This window comes from Pleurodeles waltl, chromosome 10 (assembly GCF_031143425.1).
Source record: "Pleurodeles waltl isolate 20211129_DDA chromosome 10, aPleWal1.hap1.20221129, whole genome shotgun sequence".
NCBI lineage: Eukaryota > Metazoa > Chordata > Amphibia > Caudata > Salamandridae > Pleurodeles > Pleurodeles waltl.
Window position 1 is genome coordinate 1084032614 of NC_090449.1, and position 17676 is coordinate 1084050289.

General features: G+C 47.1%; 1 protein-coding gene across 1 annotated transcript in view; it reads right to left on the reverse strand.

Annotated features, from left to right (window-relative positions):
• Positions 1-17676, reverse strand: part of LOC138262283 (cocaine esterase-like) — a 303060-nt gene that overhangs the window by 77640 nt on the left and 207744 nt on the right. Inside the window, exon 7 of the mRNA XM_069212178.1 lies at positions 13927-14031. Within this exon, the coding sequence (XP_069068279.1) occupies positions 13927-14031 (105 nt within the window). The remainder of the gene's footprint in view (positions 1-13926; positions 14032-17676) is intronic.

Sequence of the window (17676 nt, forward strand, 5' to 3'; positions counted from 1 at the left end):
AAAGATAACCTTCCTGGAATGGTACATTTCAATAGTGCAAATGCTTCACTTGAAGTTTAATTCAGGGGCTCTTGTGTGCTGTGAAACCGAGGGAGGGGCAGGCAGCTTTACAATAAACAGGCCTTCTTGGCAGGGTGCCTACTTGCCTGAAAGAAATTCAAATGCACACACCTGGTTAATCTGCAAATGCAAAGGGGCTTGGGGGCCGGTGGTGGTTTAATTGATGAAATCACAAGAAGCTTTGTGATGACAAACATTTATTCTTTTCCAGTGGTAGTGCAAGGGAGTTACCAGCTGAGCTATGAAAGGTGTGCTTTTCAGGGCAGTTATATAAACAATAAATCATTACATCCAGTCTGGGTATTACTGAAATCTACATTTGGAGGCACCATTTTATCTAAAACCTTATTCCACGTTTGGTAGCAGTCTATCTGATACTGTGTGTAATAGAAGTTTAACAGAATGACATCGATGTCGTCAGTGCTTCCTGTGTCAGGCTGGGCCCTCGTACCACTAACAATACACAAGCCACTATTGTCCAGCACACCAACCAATACTTTATTCTGTGGCTTTCTGGTTACACACAGACCTCTGCAGTGCATTAACTAATAGACGTTTCAGAATACACAATAGTACACTCACCACCGATTTACTCAACTTTTTTAAATTTATTTTTCATTTATGCTGTAAGTTATTTGAAATGTTGGTACCTGAAGGTGAAGGACCAAACAAACTTACAGAATATAAGGTTTTTTACCCACACCTTTGACCTCACCTCCACATTCACTGACCCCCCGCCCCCTCTGCAAGCAGCAGGACAGTTCTTATACTTTTTTTAATGCAGTTCGACTGCTGATTCAGATCCTCCGTAACTGGTTCCATAGATACATCATCAGGGTTGTAGTCACTGGTTATATATCTCAGTGTCAAGACCTCAATCAATGATTACATGTTTATCAGTCATTGGAGAAAATGTTCCATTGTCAGGGCCTCAAGTGGCCTCAGCCATTGGCTACACAGTTCACTATCAGAATGTTCATCTGTATTTATATTGTTTTCACTGTCAGACCCTCTGCCTTTGGTTACACTGGTTTTATTGTTAAGACCCAGTACATTGGTTACATATTCACTGTTAGGATCTCAGCCATTGGTTACACATTTTTCGTTGTTAAGACCCAGAACATTGGTTACATATTCACTGTTAGGATCTCAGCCATTGGTTACACTGGTTTCATTGTTAAGACCCAGTACATTGGTTACATATTGTAGGAGGCTGGACTGGCTTGTAGTGAGTACCAAGGGGTACTTGCACCTTGCACCAGGCCCAGTTATCCCTTATTAGTGTATAGGGTGTCTAGCAGCTTAGGCTGATAGATAATGGTAGCTTAGCAGAGCAGCTTAGGCTGAACTAGGAGACGTGTGAAGCTACTACAGTACCACTTAGTGTCATATGCACAATATCATAAGAAAACACAATACACAGTTATACTAAAAATAAAGGTACTTTATTTTTATGACAATATGCCAAAGTATCTTAGAGTGTACCCTCAGTGAGAGGATAGGAAATATACACAAGATATATATACACAATAGCAAAAATATGCAGTATAGTCTTAGAAAACAGTGCAAACAATGTATAGTTACAATAGGATGCAATGGGGAAACATAGGGATAGGGGCAACACAAACCATATACTCCAAAAGTGGAATGCGAACCACGAATGGACCCCAAACCTATGTGACCTTGTAGAGGGTCGCTGGGACTATTAGAAAATAGTGAGAGTTAGAAAAATAACCCTCCCCAAGACCCTGAAAAGTGAGTGCAAAGTGCACTAAAGTTCCCCTAAGGACAAAATAGTTGTGTTAGAGGGAAAATGCAAGGAAAACACAAATCAGCAATGCAACAACGATGGATTCCTGACTGAGGGTACCTGTGGAACAAGGGGACCAAGTCCAAAAGTCACAAGCAGCTCGGAGATGGGCAGATGCCCAAGAAATGCCAGCGGTTGGTGCAAAGAAGCTCTTACTAGGCTGAAGAACTGTGAATACTGCAGGAACGACAAGGGCTAGAGACTTCCCCTTTGGAGGATGGATCCCCCACGCCTTGCAGAGTCGTGCAGAAGTGTTTTCCCGCCGGATGGACGCCAACAAGCCTTGCTACACGCAAATCGTGCGTTTGGCGTTTTTGGACGCTGCTGGGGCCCAGGAGGGACCAGGAGGTCGCAAATTGGACCTGCAGAGAGAGGGGACGTCGAGCAAGACAAAGAGCCCTCACTGAAGCAGATAGCACCCGGAGAAGTGCCAGAAACAGGCACTACGAGGATGCGTGAAACGGTGCTCGCTGAAGTTGCACAAAGGAGTCCCACGTCGCCGGAGACCAACTTAGAAAGTCGTGCAATGCAGGTTAGAGTGCCGTGGACCCAGGCTTGGCTGTGCACGAAGGATTTCCGCCGGAAGTGCACAGGGGCCGGAGTAGCTTGCAAAGTCACGGTTCCCAGCAATGCAGCCCAGCGAGGTGAGGCAAGGACTTACCTCCACCAAACTTGGGCTGAAGAGTCACTGGACTGTGGGGGTCACTTGGACGGTGTTGCTGGATTCGAGGGACCTCGCTCGTCGTGCTGAGAGGAGACCCAAGGGACCGGTAATGCAGCTTTTTGGTGCCTGCGGTTGCAGGGGGAAGATTCCGTCGACCCACGGGAGATTTCTTCGGAGCTTCTGGTGCAGAGAGGAGGCAGACTACCCCCACAGCATGCACAAGCAGGAAAACAGTCGAGAAGGCGGCAGGATCAGCGTTACAGAGTTGCAGTAGTCGTCTTTGCTACTATGTTGCAGGTTTGCAGGCTTCCAGCGCGGTCAGCGGTCGATTCCTTATCAGAAGGTGAAGAGGGAGATGCAGAGGAACTCGGCTGAGCTCATGCATTCGTTATCTAAAGTTTCCCCAGAGACAGAGACCCTAAATAGCCAGAAAAGAGGGTTTGGCTACCTAGGAGAGAGGAAAGGCTACTAACACCTGAAGGAGCCTATCACAAGGAGTCTCTGACGTCACCTGGTGGCACTGGCCACTCAGAGCAGTCCAGTGTGCCAGCAGCACCTCTGTTTCCAAGATGGCAGAGGTCTGGAGCACACTGGAGGAGCTCTGGACACCTCCCAGGGGAGGTGCAGGTCAGTGGAGTGGTCACTCCCCTTTCCTTTGTCCAGTTTCGCGCCAGAGCAGGGGCTAAGGGGTCCCTGAACCGGTGAAGACTGGCTTATGCAGAATTGGGCACATCTGTGCCCAACAAAGCATTTCCAGAGGCTGGGGGAGGCTACTCCTCCCCTGCCTTCACACCATTTTCCAAAGGGAGAGGGTGTCACACCCTCTCTCAGAGGAAGTTCTTTGTTCTGCCATCCTGGGCCAGGCCTGGCTGGACCCCAGGAGGGCAGCTGCCTGTCTGAGGGGTTGGCAGCAGCAGCAGCTGCAGTGAAACCCCAGGAAGGGCAGTCTGGCAGTACCAGGGTCTGTGCTACAGACCACTGGGATCATGGAATTGTACCAACAATGCCAGGATGGCATAGAGGGGGCAATTCCATGATCATAGACATGTTACATGGCCATATTCGGAGTTACCATGGTGAAGCTACATATAGGTAGTGACCTATATGTAGTGCACGCGTGTAATGGTGTCCCCGCACTCACAAAGTTCAGTGAATTGGCTCTGAACAATGTGGGGGCACCTTGGCTAGTGCCAGGGTGCCCTCACACTAAGTAACTTTGCACCTAACCTTTACCAGGTAAAGGTTAGACATATAGGTGACTTATAAGTTACTTAAGTGCAGTGAAAAATGGCTGTGAAATAACGTGGACGTTATTTCACTCAGGCTGCAGTGGCAGGCCTGTGTAAGAATTGTCAGAGCTCCCTATGGGTGGCAAAAGAAATGCTGCAGCCCATAGGGATCTCCTGGAACCCCAATACCCTGGGTACCTTAGTACCATATACTAGGGAATTATAAGGGTGTTCCAGTAAGCCAATGTAAATTGGTAAAATTGGTCACTAGCCTGTTAGTGACAATTTAGAAAGAAATGAGAGAGCATAACCACTGAGGTTCTGATTAGCAGAGCCTCAGTGAGACAGTTAGTCACTACACAGGTAACACATTCAGGCACACTTATGAGCACTGGGGCCCTGGGTTACCAGGGTCCCAGTGACACATACAACTAAAACAACATATATACAGTGAAAAATGGGGGTAACATGCCAGGCAAGATGGTACTTTCCTACACAACCCCCCCCCAAACGAAGGACAATAAGACTAGCCATTACCTGATGAGTCTTCATTGTCTAAGTGGAAATATCTGGAGAGTCCATCTGCATTGGAGTGGCTACTCCCAGGTCTATGTTCCACTGTATAGTCCATTCCCTGTAGGGATATGGACCACCTCAACAATTTAGGATTTTCACCTTTCATTTGTTTTAGCCAAAGTAGAGGTTTGTGGTCTGTCTGAACAATGAAGTGAGTGCCAAACAGGTATGGCCTCAACTTCTTCAGAGCCCAGACCACAGCAAAGGCCTCCCTCTCAATGGCAGACCAACGCTTTTCTCTAGGGGTCAACCTCCTACTAATAAAAGCAACAGGTTGATCCTGGCCCTCAGAATTAAGTTGTGATAGGACTGCCCCTACTCCTAATTCAGATGCATCAGTTTGGACATAGAATTTTTTAGAGTAACAAGGGCTTTTCAGGACAGGTGCAGAGCACATGGCCTGCTTCAGCTCCTCAAAAGCTTTCTGACAGCTTGCTGTCCACAATACCTTTTTAGGCATTTTCTTGGAAGTGAGGTCATTAAGAGGGGCTGCAATGGAGCCATAGTTCTTAATGAACCTCCTGTAATACCCAGTGAGGCCTAGGAAGGCTCTCACCTGAGTCTGTGTGGTAGGGGGAACCCAATCAATAATAGTTTGGATTTTCCCCTGAAGTGGTGCAATCTGTTCCCCACCAACAAGGTGTCCCAGATAAACCACCTTACCCTGCCCTATCTGGCACTTTGAATCCTTGATAGTGAGGCCTGCCTTTTGCAGGGCCTCCAAAACTTTCCATAGGTGGACCAGGTGATCATCCCAGCTGGAGCTAAAGACAGCTATATCGTCCAAATATGCTGTACTGAAAGCTTCCAGCCCTTGCAGGACTGTGTTCACCAACCTCTGAAAAGTGGCAGGTGCATTTTTCAAACCAAAAGGCATTACAGTAAACTGGTAATGTCCTCCAATGGTAGAAAATGCAGTCTTAGGTTTAGCCTCTTCTGACAATTTGATCTGCCAATACCCTGCAGTCAAATCAAAAGTGCTTAGATACTTGGCAGATGCCAGTGTATCTATGAGCTCATCTGCCCTGGGTATAGGGTGAGCATCAGTTTTGGTTACCAAGTTGAGACCTCTATAGTCTACACAAAACCGCATTTCTTTCTTTCCATCTTTAGAATTGGGTTTTGGTACCAGTACCACAGGAGAAGCCCATGGACTGTCAGAGTGTTCAACCACTCCTAGTTCCAACATTTTCTGAACTTCTTGCTTTATGCAGTCCCTGACATGGTCAGGCTGCCTATAGATCTTACTTTTGACAGGTAAACTGTCTCCAGTATCTATAGTGTGCTCACACCAAGAAGTGGTGCCTGGCACAATGGAGAAGAGTTCTGAAAATTGTCCTAGGAGATTTATGCAATTATCTTTCTGCTCAGCAGTAAGACAATCAGCCAAAACTACACCTTCCACAAGAGCATCTTGTTCTGTGGAAGAGAAGAGATCAGGTAGAGGATCACTGTCTTCTTCCTGTCCCTCATCTGTTGCCATGAGCAGGGTGAGATCAGCCCTGTCATAGTAGGGTTTCAGGCGGTTGACATGGAGCACCCTAAGGGGACTCCTGGCAGTGCCTAAGTCAACCAAGTAGGTGACTTCACCCTTCTTTTCAACAATTGTGTGTGGTCCACTCCATTTATCTTGGAGTGCTCTTGGGGCCACAGGCTCCAAGACCCACACTTTCTGCCCTGGTTGGTACTGAACCAAAACAGCCTTCTTATCATGCCATTGCTTCTGGAGCTCTTGGCTGGCCTGAAGGTTTTTACTGGCCTTTTTCATGTACTCAGCCATCCTTGATCTGAGGCCAAGTACATAATCCACAATATCCTGCTTAGGAGCTTTTAAAGGTTGTTCCCAACCCTCCTTTACAAGTGTGAGTGGACCCCTAACAGGGTGTCCAAAAAGAAGTTCAAAGGGGCTGAAGCCCACTCCTTTCTGGGGTACCTCCCTGTAGGCAAAAAGGAGGCATGGTAGAAGGATATCCCATCTCCTGCGGAGTTTTTCAGGGAGTCCCATAATCATGCCTTTGAGAGTTTTATTAAATCTCTCCACCAGTCCATTTGTTTGTGGATGATAGGGTGTTGTGAACTTGTAAGTTACACCACACTCCTTCCACATGGCCTTTAAGTATGCAGACATGAAATTGCTTCCTCTGTCTGATACTACTTCCTTTGGGAAGCCCACCCTGGAAAATATTCCCAGGAGGGCCTTTGCCACTGCAGGAGCTGTAGTGGTCCTTAAAGGAATTGCTTCAGGATATCTTGTGGCATGGTCCACTACCACCAAGATAAACCTATTGCCTGAAGCAGTAGGAGGGTCAAGGGGGCCAACTATGTCAACCCCTACCCTTTCAAAGGGAACCCCAACCACAGGCAGTGGGATAAGGGGTGCCTTTGGGGTGCCACCTGTCTTGCCACTGGCTTGCAAGGTTTCACAGGACTTGCAAAATTCTTTTGTGTCCTCAGACATCCTAGGCCAATGAAACAATGGTACCAATCTGTCCCAAGTTTTCATTTGACCCAGGTGCCCAGCTAAGGGAATGTCATGTGCCAGTGTTAGGAGGAACTTTCTGTACTCCTGAGGAATCACTAATCTCCTGGCAGCTCCAGGTTTAGGATCCCTATGCTCAGTGTACAAGAGGTTGTCCTCCCAGTAAACTCTGTGAGAGTCACTGACATCCCCATTAGCCTGTTTGACAGCTTGCTGTCTGAGACCCTCTAATGTGGGACAGGTTTGCTGTGCCACACTCAGCTCCTCTCTGGCAGGCCCCCTTCACCCAAAAGCTCAGCAGTGTCTGCTTCCAGCTCCTCTGGTGTAGGTTCTGCACAGGGAGGGAATTCTTCTTCCTCAGAAGTAGAATCCACTGTAGAGGGAGGGATAGTAGGAAGTGGTTTGCTTCTACTAGCCCTAGCTTTAGGGAGCACTTGGTCCATTGTTCCAGGATCCAAGCTTCCCTGTCCTTTTTGCTTTTTGGCCTGAGCCCTTGTCAAAGCAAAAATATGCCCTGGGATGCCCAGCATTGCTGCATGGGCTTCCAACTCCACATCTGACCAAGCTGATGTCTCCAAATCATTCCCTAATAGACAGTCTACAGGTAAATATGAAGCTACCACAACTTTCTTTGGACCAGATACCCCCCCCCAGTTGAGATTTACAACAGCCATGGGGTGGCTTTGTGTTATGTTGTGAGCATCGGTTACTTGGTACTGGTGTCCAAGTATGTTTTGTTCAGGGTGCACCAGTTTCTCAATCACCATTGTGACACTGGCACCTGTGTCCCTGTAGGCCTGGACCTCAACACCATTTATTAGGGTTAGTTGCTTGTACTTCTCCAAGTTATGGGGGCAAGCAACCAAAGTGGCTAAATCAATAGCCCCTTCAGAGACTAAAGTAGCCTCTGTGGTCTCCCTAATCAGACCAACCCCAACTAAATTACCAAAAGTGAGCCCAGCTACTCCCTTGGATTGGCTATTAGTAGGTTTGCTCCCACCACTACTGCTATTAGTAGGGACACTAGGTGTAGCAGTAGGGGTTGTAGTGGTAGGAGCTGTGGTGCCTTTCTTTGGACAACTGGGATCTGTTGTCCAATGGCCTTTTATTTTACATAAATAGCACCATGGTTTCTTTTCCTTGTTCTGATTAAAGGAGGATTTGGACCCACCACCCTCACCAGAGTGTTTTTGTGGGCCTGATGAAGACTCATTTTTAGATTTGTCCCCACCCTTGTCAGAAGACTTACCATCCTTCTTTTTGTTGCCATCTTTGTCACCCCCTGTATGAACTTTTCTGTTCACTCTTGTTCTGACCCATTTGTCTGCCTTCTTTCCCAATTCTTGGGGAGAGGTCAGATCAGAGTCCACCAAGTACTGGTGCAACAAATCAGACACACAATTATTAAGAATATGCTCTCTCAGGATCAAGTTATACAGGCTGTCATAATCAGTAACTTTACTGCCATGTAACCACCCCTCCAAGGCCTTCACTGCCTGGTCAATGAAATCAACCCAGTCTTGTGAAGACTCCTTTTTGGTATCTCTGAACTTTATCCTCTACTGTTCAGTGGTTAAGCCATAACCATCCAGGAGTGCATTCTTAAGAACTTGGAAATTGTTAGCATCATTTTCTTTTACAGTAAGGAGCCTATCCCTACCTTTTCCAGTAAATGATAGCCATAGGATTGCAGCCCACTGCTTTTGAGGGACATCCTGTACAGCACAGGCCCTCTCAAGTGCAGCAAACCACTTGTTAATGTCATCCCCCTCCTTATAAGGGGGAACTATCTTGTGCAGATTCCTGGAATCATGCTCTTTTGCAGGATGACTATGGGGAATACTGCTGCTGCCACCATGGGTATCTAAACCCATCTTCTGTCTTTCCCTCTCTATTTCTAAAGACTGTCTATCCAAATCCAGCTGTTGCTTCTTGAGCTTCAGTCTGGTTTGCTCCACTCTCAATCTATTGAGCTCCCTTTCTAACAATCTGTCATCAGGGTGGGTGGGAGGGACATTTCTAGATACAGAGGTATGATGGGAATGAACAGAAGGAGACCTGTCCCTTACAAAGGGCACCCTAACAGCTTGGCTACCAGCATAATGTGAGAGCACATCATCAGTATGATGTGATTCAACCTCTGTACCAACTATGCTAGACTGTCTAGTAATGGGCAGGCTGAGAAGTTTCTTTCCTGAACCTTTTCCTGGGGGAGTCCCTGGATCAGATTGAGAACCATTAGCTACTTTTTCTACAGATTGGGCACTTATGGCCTTATCCTGTACTCTAAGCATATTAATTAACAGTTCTAAGGAAGGATTCTTCCCTACACTCAAACCTCTCTCTATGCAGAGACTCCTTGCTCCTTTCCAGCTAAGGTGATCATATGCAAGTTTGGACAGTTCAACTTTTTTTCCTGTGCCAGACATTTTTTAGAGAGAGTTAAAGTGATAGCAAAAGAGAAAAAAGTTTTCAGAACTTTTTGGAAAGACAGAAAAAAACTTTTTAAACTTTTAAGAACTTTTTGAAAGTTTAGAAGTACTTTTCAGCACCTAGAAAAGAGTGAAAAGAGGAAATGCAAAACTTTTTGGCTATGTGTATATACACTGACCTTGTTTTGTATATTTTTCTCTTATGAAAAGTACAATGACAAGAGTGGTAAGTAGTCTCAAAGCACTTATCCCACCACTGCACAACCAATGTAGGAGGCTGGACTGGCTTGTAGTGAGTACCAAGGGGTACTTGCACCTTGCACCAGGCCCAGTTATCCCTTATTAGTGTATAGGGTGTCTAGCAGCTTAGGCTGATAGATAATGGTAGCTTAGCAGAGCAGCTTAGGCTGAACTAGGAGACGTGTGAAGCTACTACAGTACCACTTAGTGTCATATGCACAATATCATAAGAAAACACAATACACAGTTATACTAAAAATAAAGGTACTTTATTTTTATGACAATATGCCAAAGTATCTTAGAGTGTACCCTCAGTGAGAGGATAGGAAATATACACAAGATATATATACACAATAGCAAAAATATGCAGTATAGTCTTAGAAAACAGTGCAAACAATGTATAGTTACAATAGGATGCAATGGGGAAACATAGGGATAGGGGCAACACAAACCATATACTCCAAAAGTGGAATGCGAACCACGAATGGACCCCAAACCTATGTGACCTTGTAGAGGGTCGCTGGGACTATTAGAAAATAGTGAGAGTTAGAAAAATAACCCTCCCCAAGACCCTGAAAAGTGAGTGCAAAGTGCACTAAAGTTCCCCTAAGGACAAAATAGTCGTGTTAGAGGGAAAATGCAAGGAAAACACAAATCAGCAATGCAACAACGATGGATTCCTGACTGAGGGTACCTGTGGAACAAGGGGACCAAGTCCAAAAGTCACAAGCAGCTCGGAGATGGGCAGATGCCCAAGAAATGCCAGCGGTTGGTGCAAAGAAGCTCTTACTAGGCTGAAGAACTGTGAATACTGCAGGAACGACAAGGGCTAGAGACTTCCCCTTTGGAGGATGGATCCCCCACGCCTTGGAGAGTCGTGCAGAAGGGTTTTCCCGCCGGATGGACGCCAACAAGCCTTGCTACACGCAAATCGTGCGTTTGGCGTTTTTGGACGCTGCTGGGGCCCAGGAGGGACCAGGAGGTCGCAAATTGGACCTGCAGAGAGAGGGGACGTCGAGCAAGACAAAGAGCCCTCACTGAAGCAGGTAGCTCCCAGAGAAGTGCCAGAAACAGGCACTACGAGGATGCGTGAAACGGTGCTCGCCGAAGTTGCACAAAGGAGTCCCACGTCGCCGGAGACCAACTTAGAAAGTCGTGCAATGCAGGTTAGAGTGCCGTGGACCCAGGCTTGGCTGTGCACGAAGGATTTCCGCCGGAAGTGCACAGGGGCCGGAGTAGCTTGCAAAGTCGCGGTTCCCAGCAATGCAGCCCAGCGAGGTGAGGCAAGGACTTACCTCCACCAAACTTGGGCTGAAGAGTCACTGGACTGTGGGGGTCACTTGGACGGTGTTGCTGGATTCGAGGGACCTCGCTCGTCGTGCTGAGAGGAGACCCAAGGGACCGGTAATGCAGCTTTTTGGTGCCTGCGGTTGCAGGGGGAAGATTCCGTCGACCCACGGGAGATTTCTTCGGAGCTTCTGGTGCAGAGAGGAGGCAGACTACCCCCACAGCATGCACAAGCAGGAAAACAGTCGAGAAGGCAGCAGGATCAGCGTTACAGAGTTGCAGTAGTCGTCTTTGCTACTATGTTGCAGGTTTGCAGGCTTCCAGCGCGGTCAGCGGTCGATTCCTTATCAGAAGGTGAAGAGGGAGATGCAGAGGAACTCGGCTGAGCTCATGCATTCGTTATCTAAAGTTTCCCCAGAGACAGAGACCCTAAATAGCCAGAAAAGAGGGTTTGGCTACCTAGGAGAGAGGAAAGGCTACTAACACCTGAAGGAGCCTATCAGAAGGAGTCTCTGACGTCACCTGGTGGCACTGGCCACTCAGAGCAGTCCAGTGTGCCAGCAGCACCTCTGTTTCCAAGATGGCAGAGGTCTGGAGCACACTGGAGGAGCTCTGGACACCTCCCAGGGGAGGTGCAGGTCAGGGGAGTGGTCACTCCCCTTTCCTTTGTCCAGTTTCGCGCCAGAGCAGGGGCTAAGGGGTCCCTGAACCGGTGTAGACTGGCTTATGCAGAATTGGGCACATCTGTGCCCAACAAAGCATTTCCAGAGGCTGGGGGAGGCTACTCCTCCCCTGCCTTCACACCATTTTCCAAAGGGAGAGGGTGTCACACCCTCTCTCAGAGGAAGTTCTTTGTTCTGCCATCCTGGGCCAGGCCTGGCTGGACCCCAGGAGGGCAGCTGCCTGTCTGAGGGGTTGGCAGCAGCAGCAGCTGCAGTGAAACCCCAGGAAGGGCAGTCTGGCAGTACCAGGGTCTGTGCTACAGACCACTGGGATCATGGAATTGTACCAACAATGCCAGGATGGCATAGAGGGGGCAATTCCATGATCATAGACATGTTACATGGCCATATTCGGAGTTAACATGGTGAAGCTACATATAGGTAGTGACCTATATGTAGTGCACGCGTGTAATGGTGTCCCCGCACTCACAAAGTTCAGTGAATTGGCTCTGAACAATGTGGGGGCACCTTGGCTAGTGCCAGGGTGCCCTCACACTAAGTAACTTTGCACCTAACCTTTACCAGGTAAAGGTTAGACATATAGGTGACTTATAAGTTACTTAAGTGCAGTGAAAAATGGCTGTGAAATAACGTGGACGTTATTTCACTCAGGCTGCAGTGGCAGGCCTGTGTAAGAATTGTCAGAGCTCCCTATGGGTGGCAAAAGAAATGCTGCAGCCCATAGGGATCTCCTGGAACCCCAATACCCTGGGTACCTTAGTACCATATACTAGGGAATTATAAGGGTGTTCCAGTAAGCCAATGTAAATTGGTAAAATTGGTCACTAGCCTGTTAGTGACAATTTAGAAAGAAATGAGAGAGCATAACCACTGAGGTTCTGATTAGCAGAGCCTCAGTGAGACAGTTAGTCACTACACAGGTAACACATTCAGGCACACTTATGAGCACTGGGGCCCTGGGTTACCAGGGTCCCAGTGACACAATCAACTAAAACAACATATATACAGTGAAAAATGGGGGTAACATGCCAGGCAAGATGGTACTTTCCTACACATATTCACTGTTAGGATCTCATCCATTGGTTACACATTCACTGTTAGGACCTCAGCCATTGGTTACACATTCACTGTTAGGACCTCAGCCATTGGTTACACATTCACTGTTAAGACCTCAGCCATTGGTTACACATTCACTGTTAGGACCTCAGCCATTGGTTACACATTCACTGTTAGGACCTCAGCCATTGGTTACACATTCACTGTTAGGACCTCAGCCATTGGTTGCACATGTTTCGTTGTTATAACCTTAGGTTGTAGGATACAAGGCTTCCGCCTCACAACGGCTGCCACTGGGACACTCCGCAAACGGAATCAGTGCAAATCCAAAGCACCCGATAGTGTATGAGTTTACGGAACCTTCTGGGCCCCAGGTGTAGAGGTCTTGAAGGTTGGTGAAAGTGTCTGAGAACTGTGGTGCATGGTTACTCCTCTTCCTGCTGCCACTCGCTTCCAGCAGTAGCTTCAGTTTGTCTTTCAAGGAAGCAAAATAGGCCATTTGTTTTCAGTTTTAGCGAATAGATATACCCTTCAAGCCCTCACTGCAGGGATCTGTGCTCACTGGCCTTTTCAGAGCTGCCAAGTAGCCAAGTGCCACCTGATGTCTTAACCAGTAGCTCTTTGTTCCAGGGATCTAGAAGCTTTGACTTCACCAACTGAAGTACGGGATATCAGTCCTGGCATAAATAGTTCTCTTAGCTGATGAAGACAAACTAGCTGGACCTGCCACTGATGCCCTTCAAAGGGACAGGCCTGGTGCTCATACCCGTCTGCGGTGTAATGTGGCTCACCTCAGTGGTGCTCACTTTACTAAAGGTAATAAGGGTGAATCATTGCCTCATATGTGCCTGGCATGTTATCATGTGGGCACAGACCTACAGTGTGGACCTGTCATTAAATCACATGCATAGTAACACTCACAGGAGTGACCTTTAGACCTGAGGAGGACATAGGTAATACTGTGCCAAGCAACAATCTCCAACTAGCTGCCTTTAGTCATCAACAAAACATGTTAAAGGAGACATATTCAATATGTCACACAACCAACATATGCTTAGGAAACAGACCTATCCCAGACTCCTTTTCCACCGATACTTCTCACACCTTTCTGCAGCATCCCTCTCTGTGGGGCATTAACCTGAGTAGGGTTCTGTCTTAGGCACACATCCACAACTCCCAGGGCTTCAGTAGGTTTCTGAACCCTCCACTGAAATTTGAAATTTGGGAAGAGGTTCTGACAGAGTCAAGCAGCAACAAAGGTTCCCACTGCAAAGCAAATCACCCCAAATCTTCCTCAGAGGTTTGTGAATACTGCTAACCAGCTCTTCAAATGCTTGCCCAAGCTGAGCCATCGCTCACAGCTGTTGTGCATCAGGATCTCTCATCCAGCAAAAACAACACAACACATACCTCTCTTGTCTGAAGGTCCAGAAAATGTTCCTCAGGTTTCTTCCTGAGACACGCCACAATGGAGGCCGAGTCCGTGCTCTCACAGCCCGATTTATTTGCAATATTCTGTTGACATGTGAAGAAAATAAGAACAAATGTAAATTCTGAGGATGTTTTGCCTACCTAAACACCTACCCTTGACAGACGGTTGACTATGTTCACAATTTACATTAACACCACTTTCTAGGGCTGCATGTGACGTTGTAGAGCATCTGCCCTACTCACAAATGCACAGCCAGCCCCTCACTGTATGGCTAACTCACATCCTTGCAAGGCAACCTTGTCCTTCCACACTGTGCTGTCCAGGACCCCTAGACTATTCCCAAAAACAGCATACTCTGATGCAGCCCTAGGCCTATATCCCATTCTTACCAACCATTCTTGCCCCAGAGTTGTGGTTACTGCCACTCGTGAAATCCACTCTCCCCAAGCAGCCTTGGCTTTCCCCAAATACTGAGAACTCAAGAATGTTCATGCATGCCCAAGACTTGCTCAGCTTGGTGGAGCAGCCGCTCACTTGTAGGTCCTGAAACAAGAGAGCAAGCCCTACTCTCACTGGAAGAGCTGACATAGGCACACGCTGGTCTGGCAAGAGAAGAAGCCCACCTCTCATTCCAAGGGAGCTGACCCGCGCACTAGGTGCGCATAGGCAGGTCTGGTTGAGCGGTCAAGCCTTCTACATTGCTCCTAAAGAGTTGAACAACCTGCCACTTAACATAAGAGCCTTCTCCTCTCATCCTGAACTCTGCAAGAAGCTGAATACCTGGCTATTGAGTAACCCTACTGGGCTGTAGGTTTGGCTAGACTCACACCTGCTCAGCACTTGGATACTGCCCCTGGTGATAGTGCGTTCTACAAATGTGCATAACATAACACAACACCTCACACTCGAAGAACTGGCATAGGCACAAGATACGCTCATGCTGGTCCGACAAGCAAAGAAGCCCACCTCTTAAGCTAAGAGAACTAACACAGGCACAAGGTGCACATTCACAGGTCCGAGAAGAGGACATCGTGCTCTCAGTCTAAAACTCAAAGGGCCTCATTTACAAGAAACTGACATATCGTCATCAATCATCAGATTTCTTGCGCCTACGCACATCCTCTAACAACGCCATGGATGCGCTGTATTTACACTACAGATCTCCATGGCGCATGTTTTCACAGAAATTCCGAAGCATCTGTTGGAGCTAAAGTGACACATTGCTGGAGTTGCGTCATTAAACTAATGCAACTCCAGCAATGCCAGGTGAGTACCACTGGAAAAAGCCCTGCGTCATTTTTATGCCTGGTCTGAGCAGCTTTTGACGCAGTGAAGTTGTAGAGTGATGTAGTGAAAACTTGTACATTTCACTGCATCACTTCTGAGCAGCTTTTTCTGTGGGAACACCTGTCCTGCATACATTATACTTGGCGCAGGTATAATGTGAATGAGCGCGTTACAAACGGATGCAATGGGCCAGATGTGTCCGTTTATAGATGTGGAGCGGTGTACTGCGCTGTTAGCACTGCCGCTGCGTCAACCAAAAAATTACCATCAGCGGTGCAAGGGGCTTGTAAATGAGGCCCAAAGTGGCCACATTAAGATGTGAGGTGAACATGCCCCAAATCCACTCTAGAGCAGACCCATGCATGCAGGGTCAAGGTGAACATACCCTATGCTCTTCTTCTAAGAAAGCAGGCAGTGGCAATTAGTAAGAGGTGAACATAGGCTTCATCTCATTCTAAAAGAGCGGGCTCTGAAACCCGGTCCAAGATGGACACAATCCTCATCTTTTTGTGAAAGAGCAAACACTCATGTGCAGCTCCGATGTCAACACAAGCCGCGCCCTCTCATTCAAAGAGCGTGGGCACTCAATGCTGGTCCAGGGTGAACATAAAGTCCCCCTCATTCAAAGATAGGGGGCCAGGGGAACGTACCACCCTCTCATTCTTAGAGAGCGACTGATCACACGGAAGTTGGAAATTAAAACAAGCAGGCCTGGAAGCAGCTACTTTTCAGTCATGGATCAAGAAGTGTGAAAATGATCAGATTCACATGAAGGAAAGAAGGCCAAGATAATACAGCATTAAGAAGGCAACAGGGCTACTTTAAGGTCCCAAGGACCCTGGTGGTCCCGCAGGCATGCAACACATCAGAGGCTCCTGGAGAAATCAGTACCAGACATGCACCTACATGAAGTCTTAGTTCCCCTCAGTGAGATTATTGTATACTTCAGAAAGACACTGGAGGAAGACTAGCAACAGATCTGAGAGCCGGGTCTTCATGGTGCCCTTGACAGATGTGAGTTCTGCCCTGCTGATGTCCAGCGAGCTGGTCACACTGTCTGGGGGTGACTGAGAGAAATAGAACCAGGGAATGCAGATTCTTGAGTCCAGTGTTGATGCAACACAAACCAGCAACAAGGCTTACTGTGGTCCACCAACCGTTACCTTCACTTCTTAACCGGCTTTTACTAAGCCATGATCTTACTAACAATTGAGCAGGGCTTAACCAAGAAAAAGCACTAAAACAGACCTAAAAAATACCTGGCAAAAGGTTTGCGAACCATTGAGACCCAGGTGGATTAATGACAATGAATAAGCTTTGGCAGTGCCAACCTGAACCGGCCTTTGCTGACCTTTGTCACCCCTACTAACCACAATTAGATTCCAGGTTTGAGGGCCTGGGATCAATGTTGTACCCTGGAGAGAGGGCACAATGTACAAACCAGTAGTCTTTGTCCACCACAGACTCAGAACAAAACTAGCTTGCCCACAATCCACCCCCTTGAAGTCAGCAGTCACCGTTACTCTAATGCTGCCAAGTGCATGGTGAGGGCTGTTAGCAAACGCCAAAGGTATATGGAGACAAGAGTTATGTGGGATGGCAAAGGTCACTGATAGCTACTTGCCTCATGATGTATGACTTCCAGTATGATTTTGGCGACCCAAGTCTCAGTACGAGCTAGGCGGTGTGATTAAATCATGTATGTTGGTGGCAGATTTGAAAGCTCATCTTGGCTTAAGGTGGGCAGCAGAAAAATATCTTTTATTGAGGCACAGTAATTGTGAGGATTGTGGAAGTCATTCTTTGAGGGAGAACTACCCCCATATTGTGAGATCCACACCAGTGTGGTGGTTGCTCTGAAAGCAGCAACGTTAGTCAAACTGGTGCCATGGGATTTTAGCCAAACTACTGCCATGATAATTATTTCTGGAATACAAAAAAAATTAATGATCCCTATGCCCTAGAGGGTTCTCTCAGGACATGAGGGTAGTGAGAAGCTGGCTCTGCATATACTATATCAAAGTGAGGTATAGTGTGCACAGAGTCCAGGGGTTCTCCAGAGGCCTGACAGAGGCAATAATAGATAATACTAATGCTCTCTTCTGTGGTAGTGTGGTTGAGTATTTAGGCTTATCAGAGGGTAGTGCAAAGCATTTGTTGTAAACACACACAGACAATAAATGAGGCACACACTCAATGACTAACTCAATGACTAACTCCAGACCAATATTTTTATATCTCAAAAATATATTTTGTTACTTTATTTCCAGAACCAAAAGCATCTTATTGCAGGTAAGTACAGTTGCAAGTAAGTATCAAGTGTATGTATCGAAGACACCTTGTTTACATTTGGCAAAGGAAATGGTTTACAGGCAAGTAACACTTTTCACTTTAAAAAGTTGACACTGCAATTTTCAATACAGTCCTGGGGGAGAAAAGTG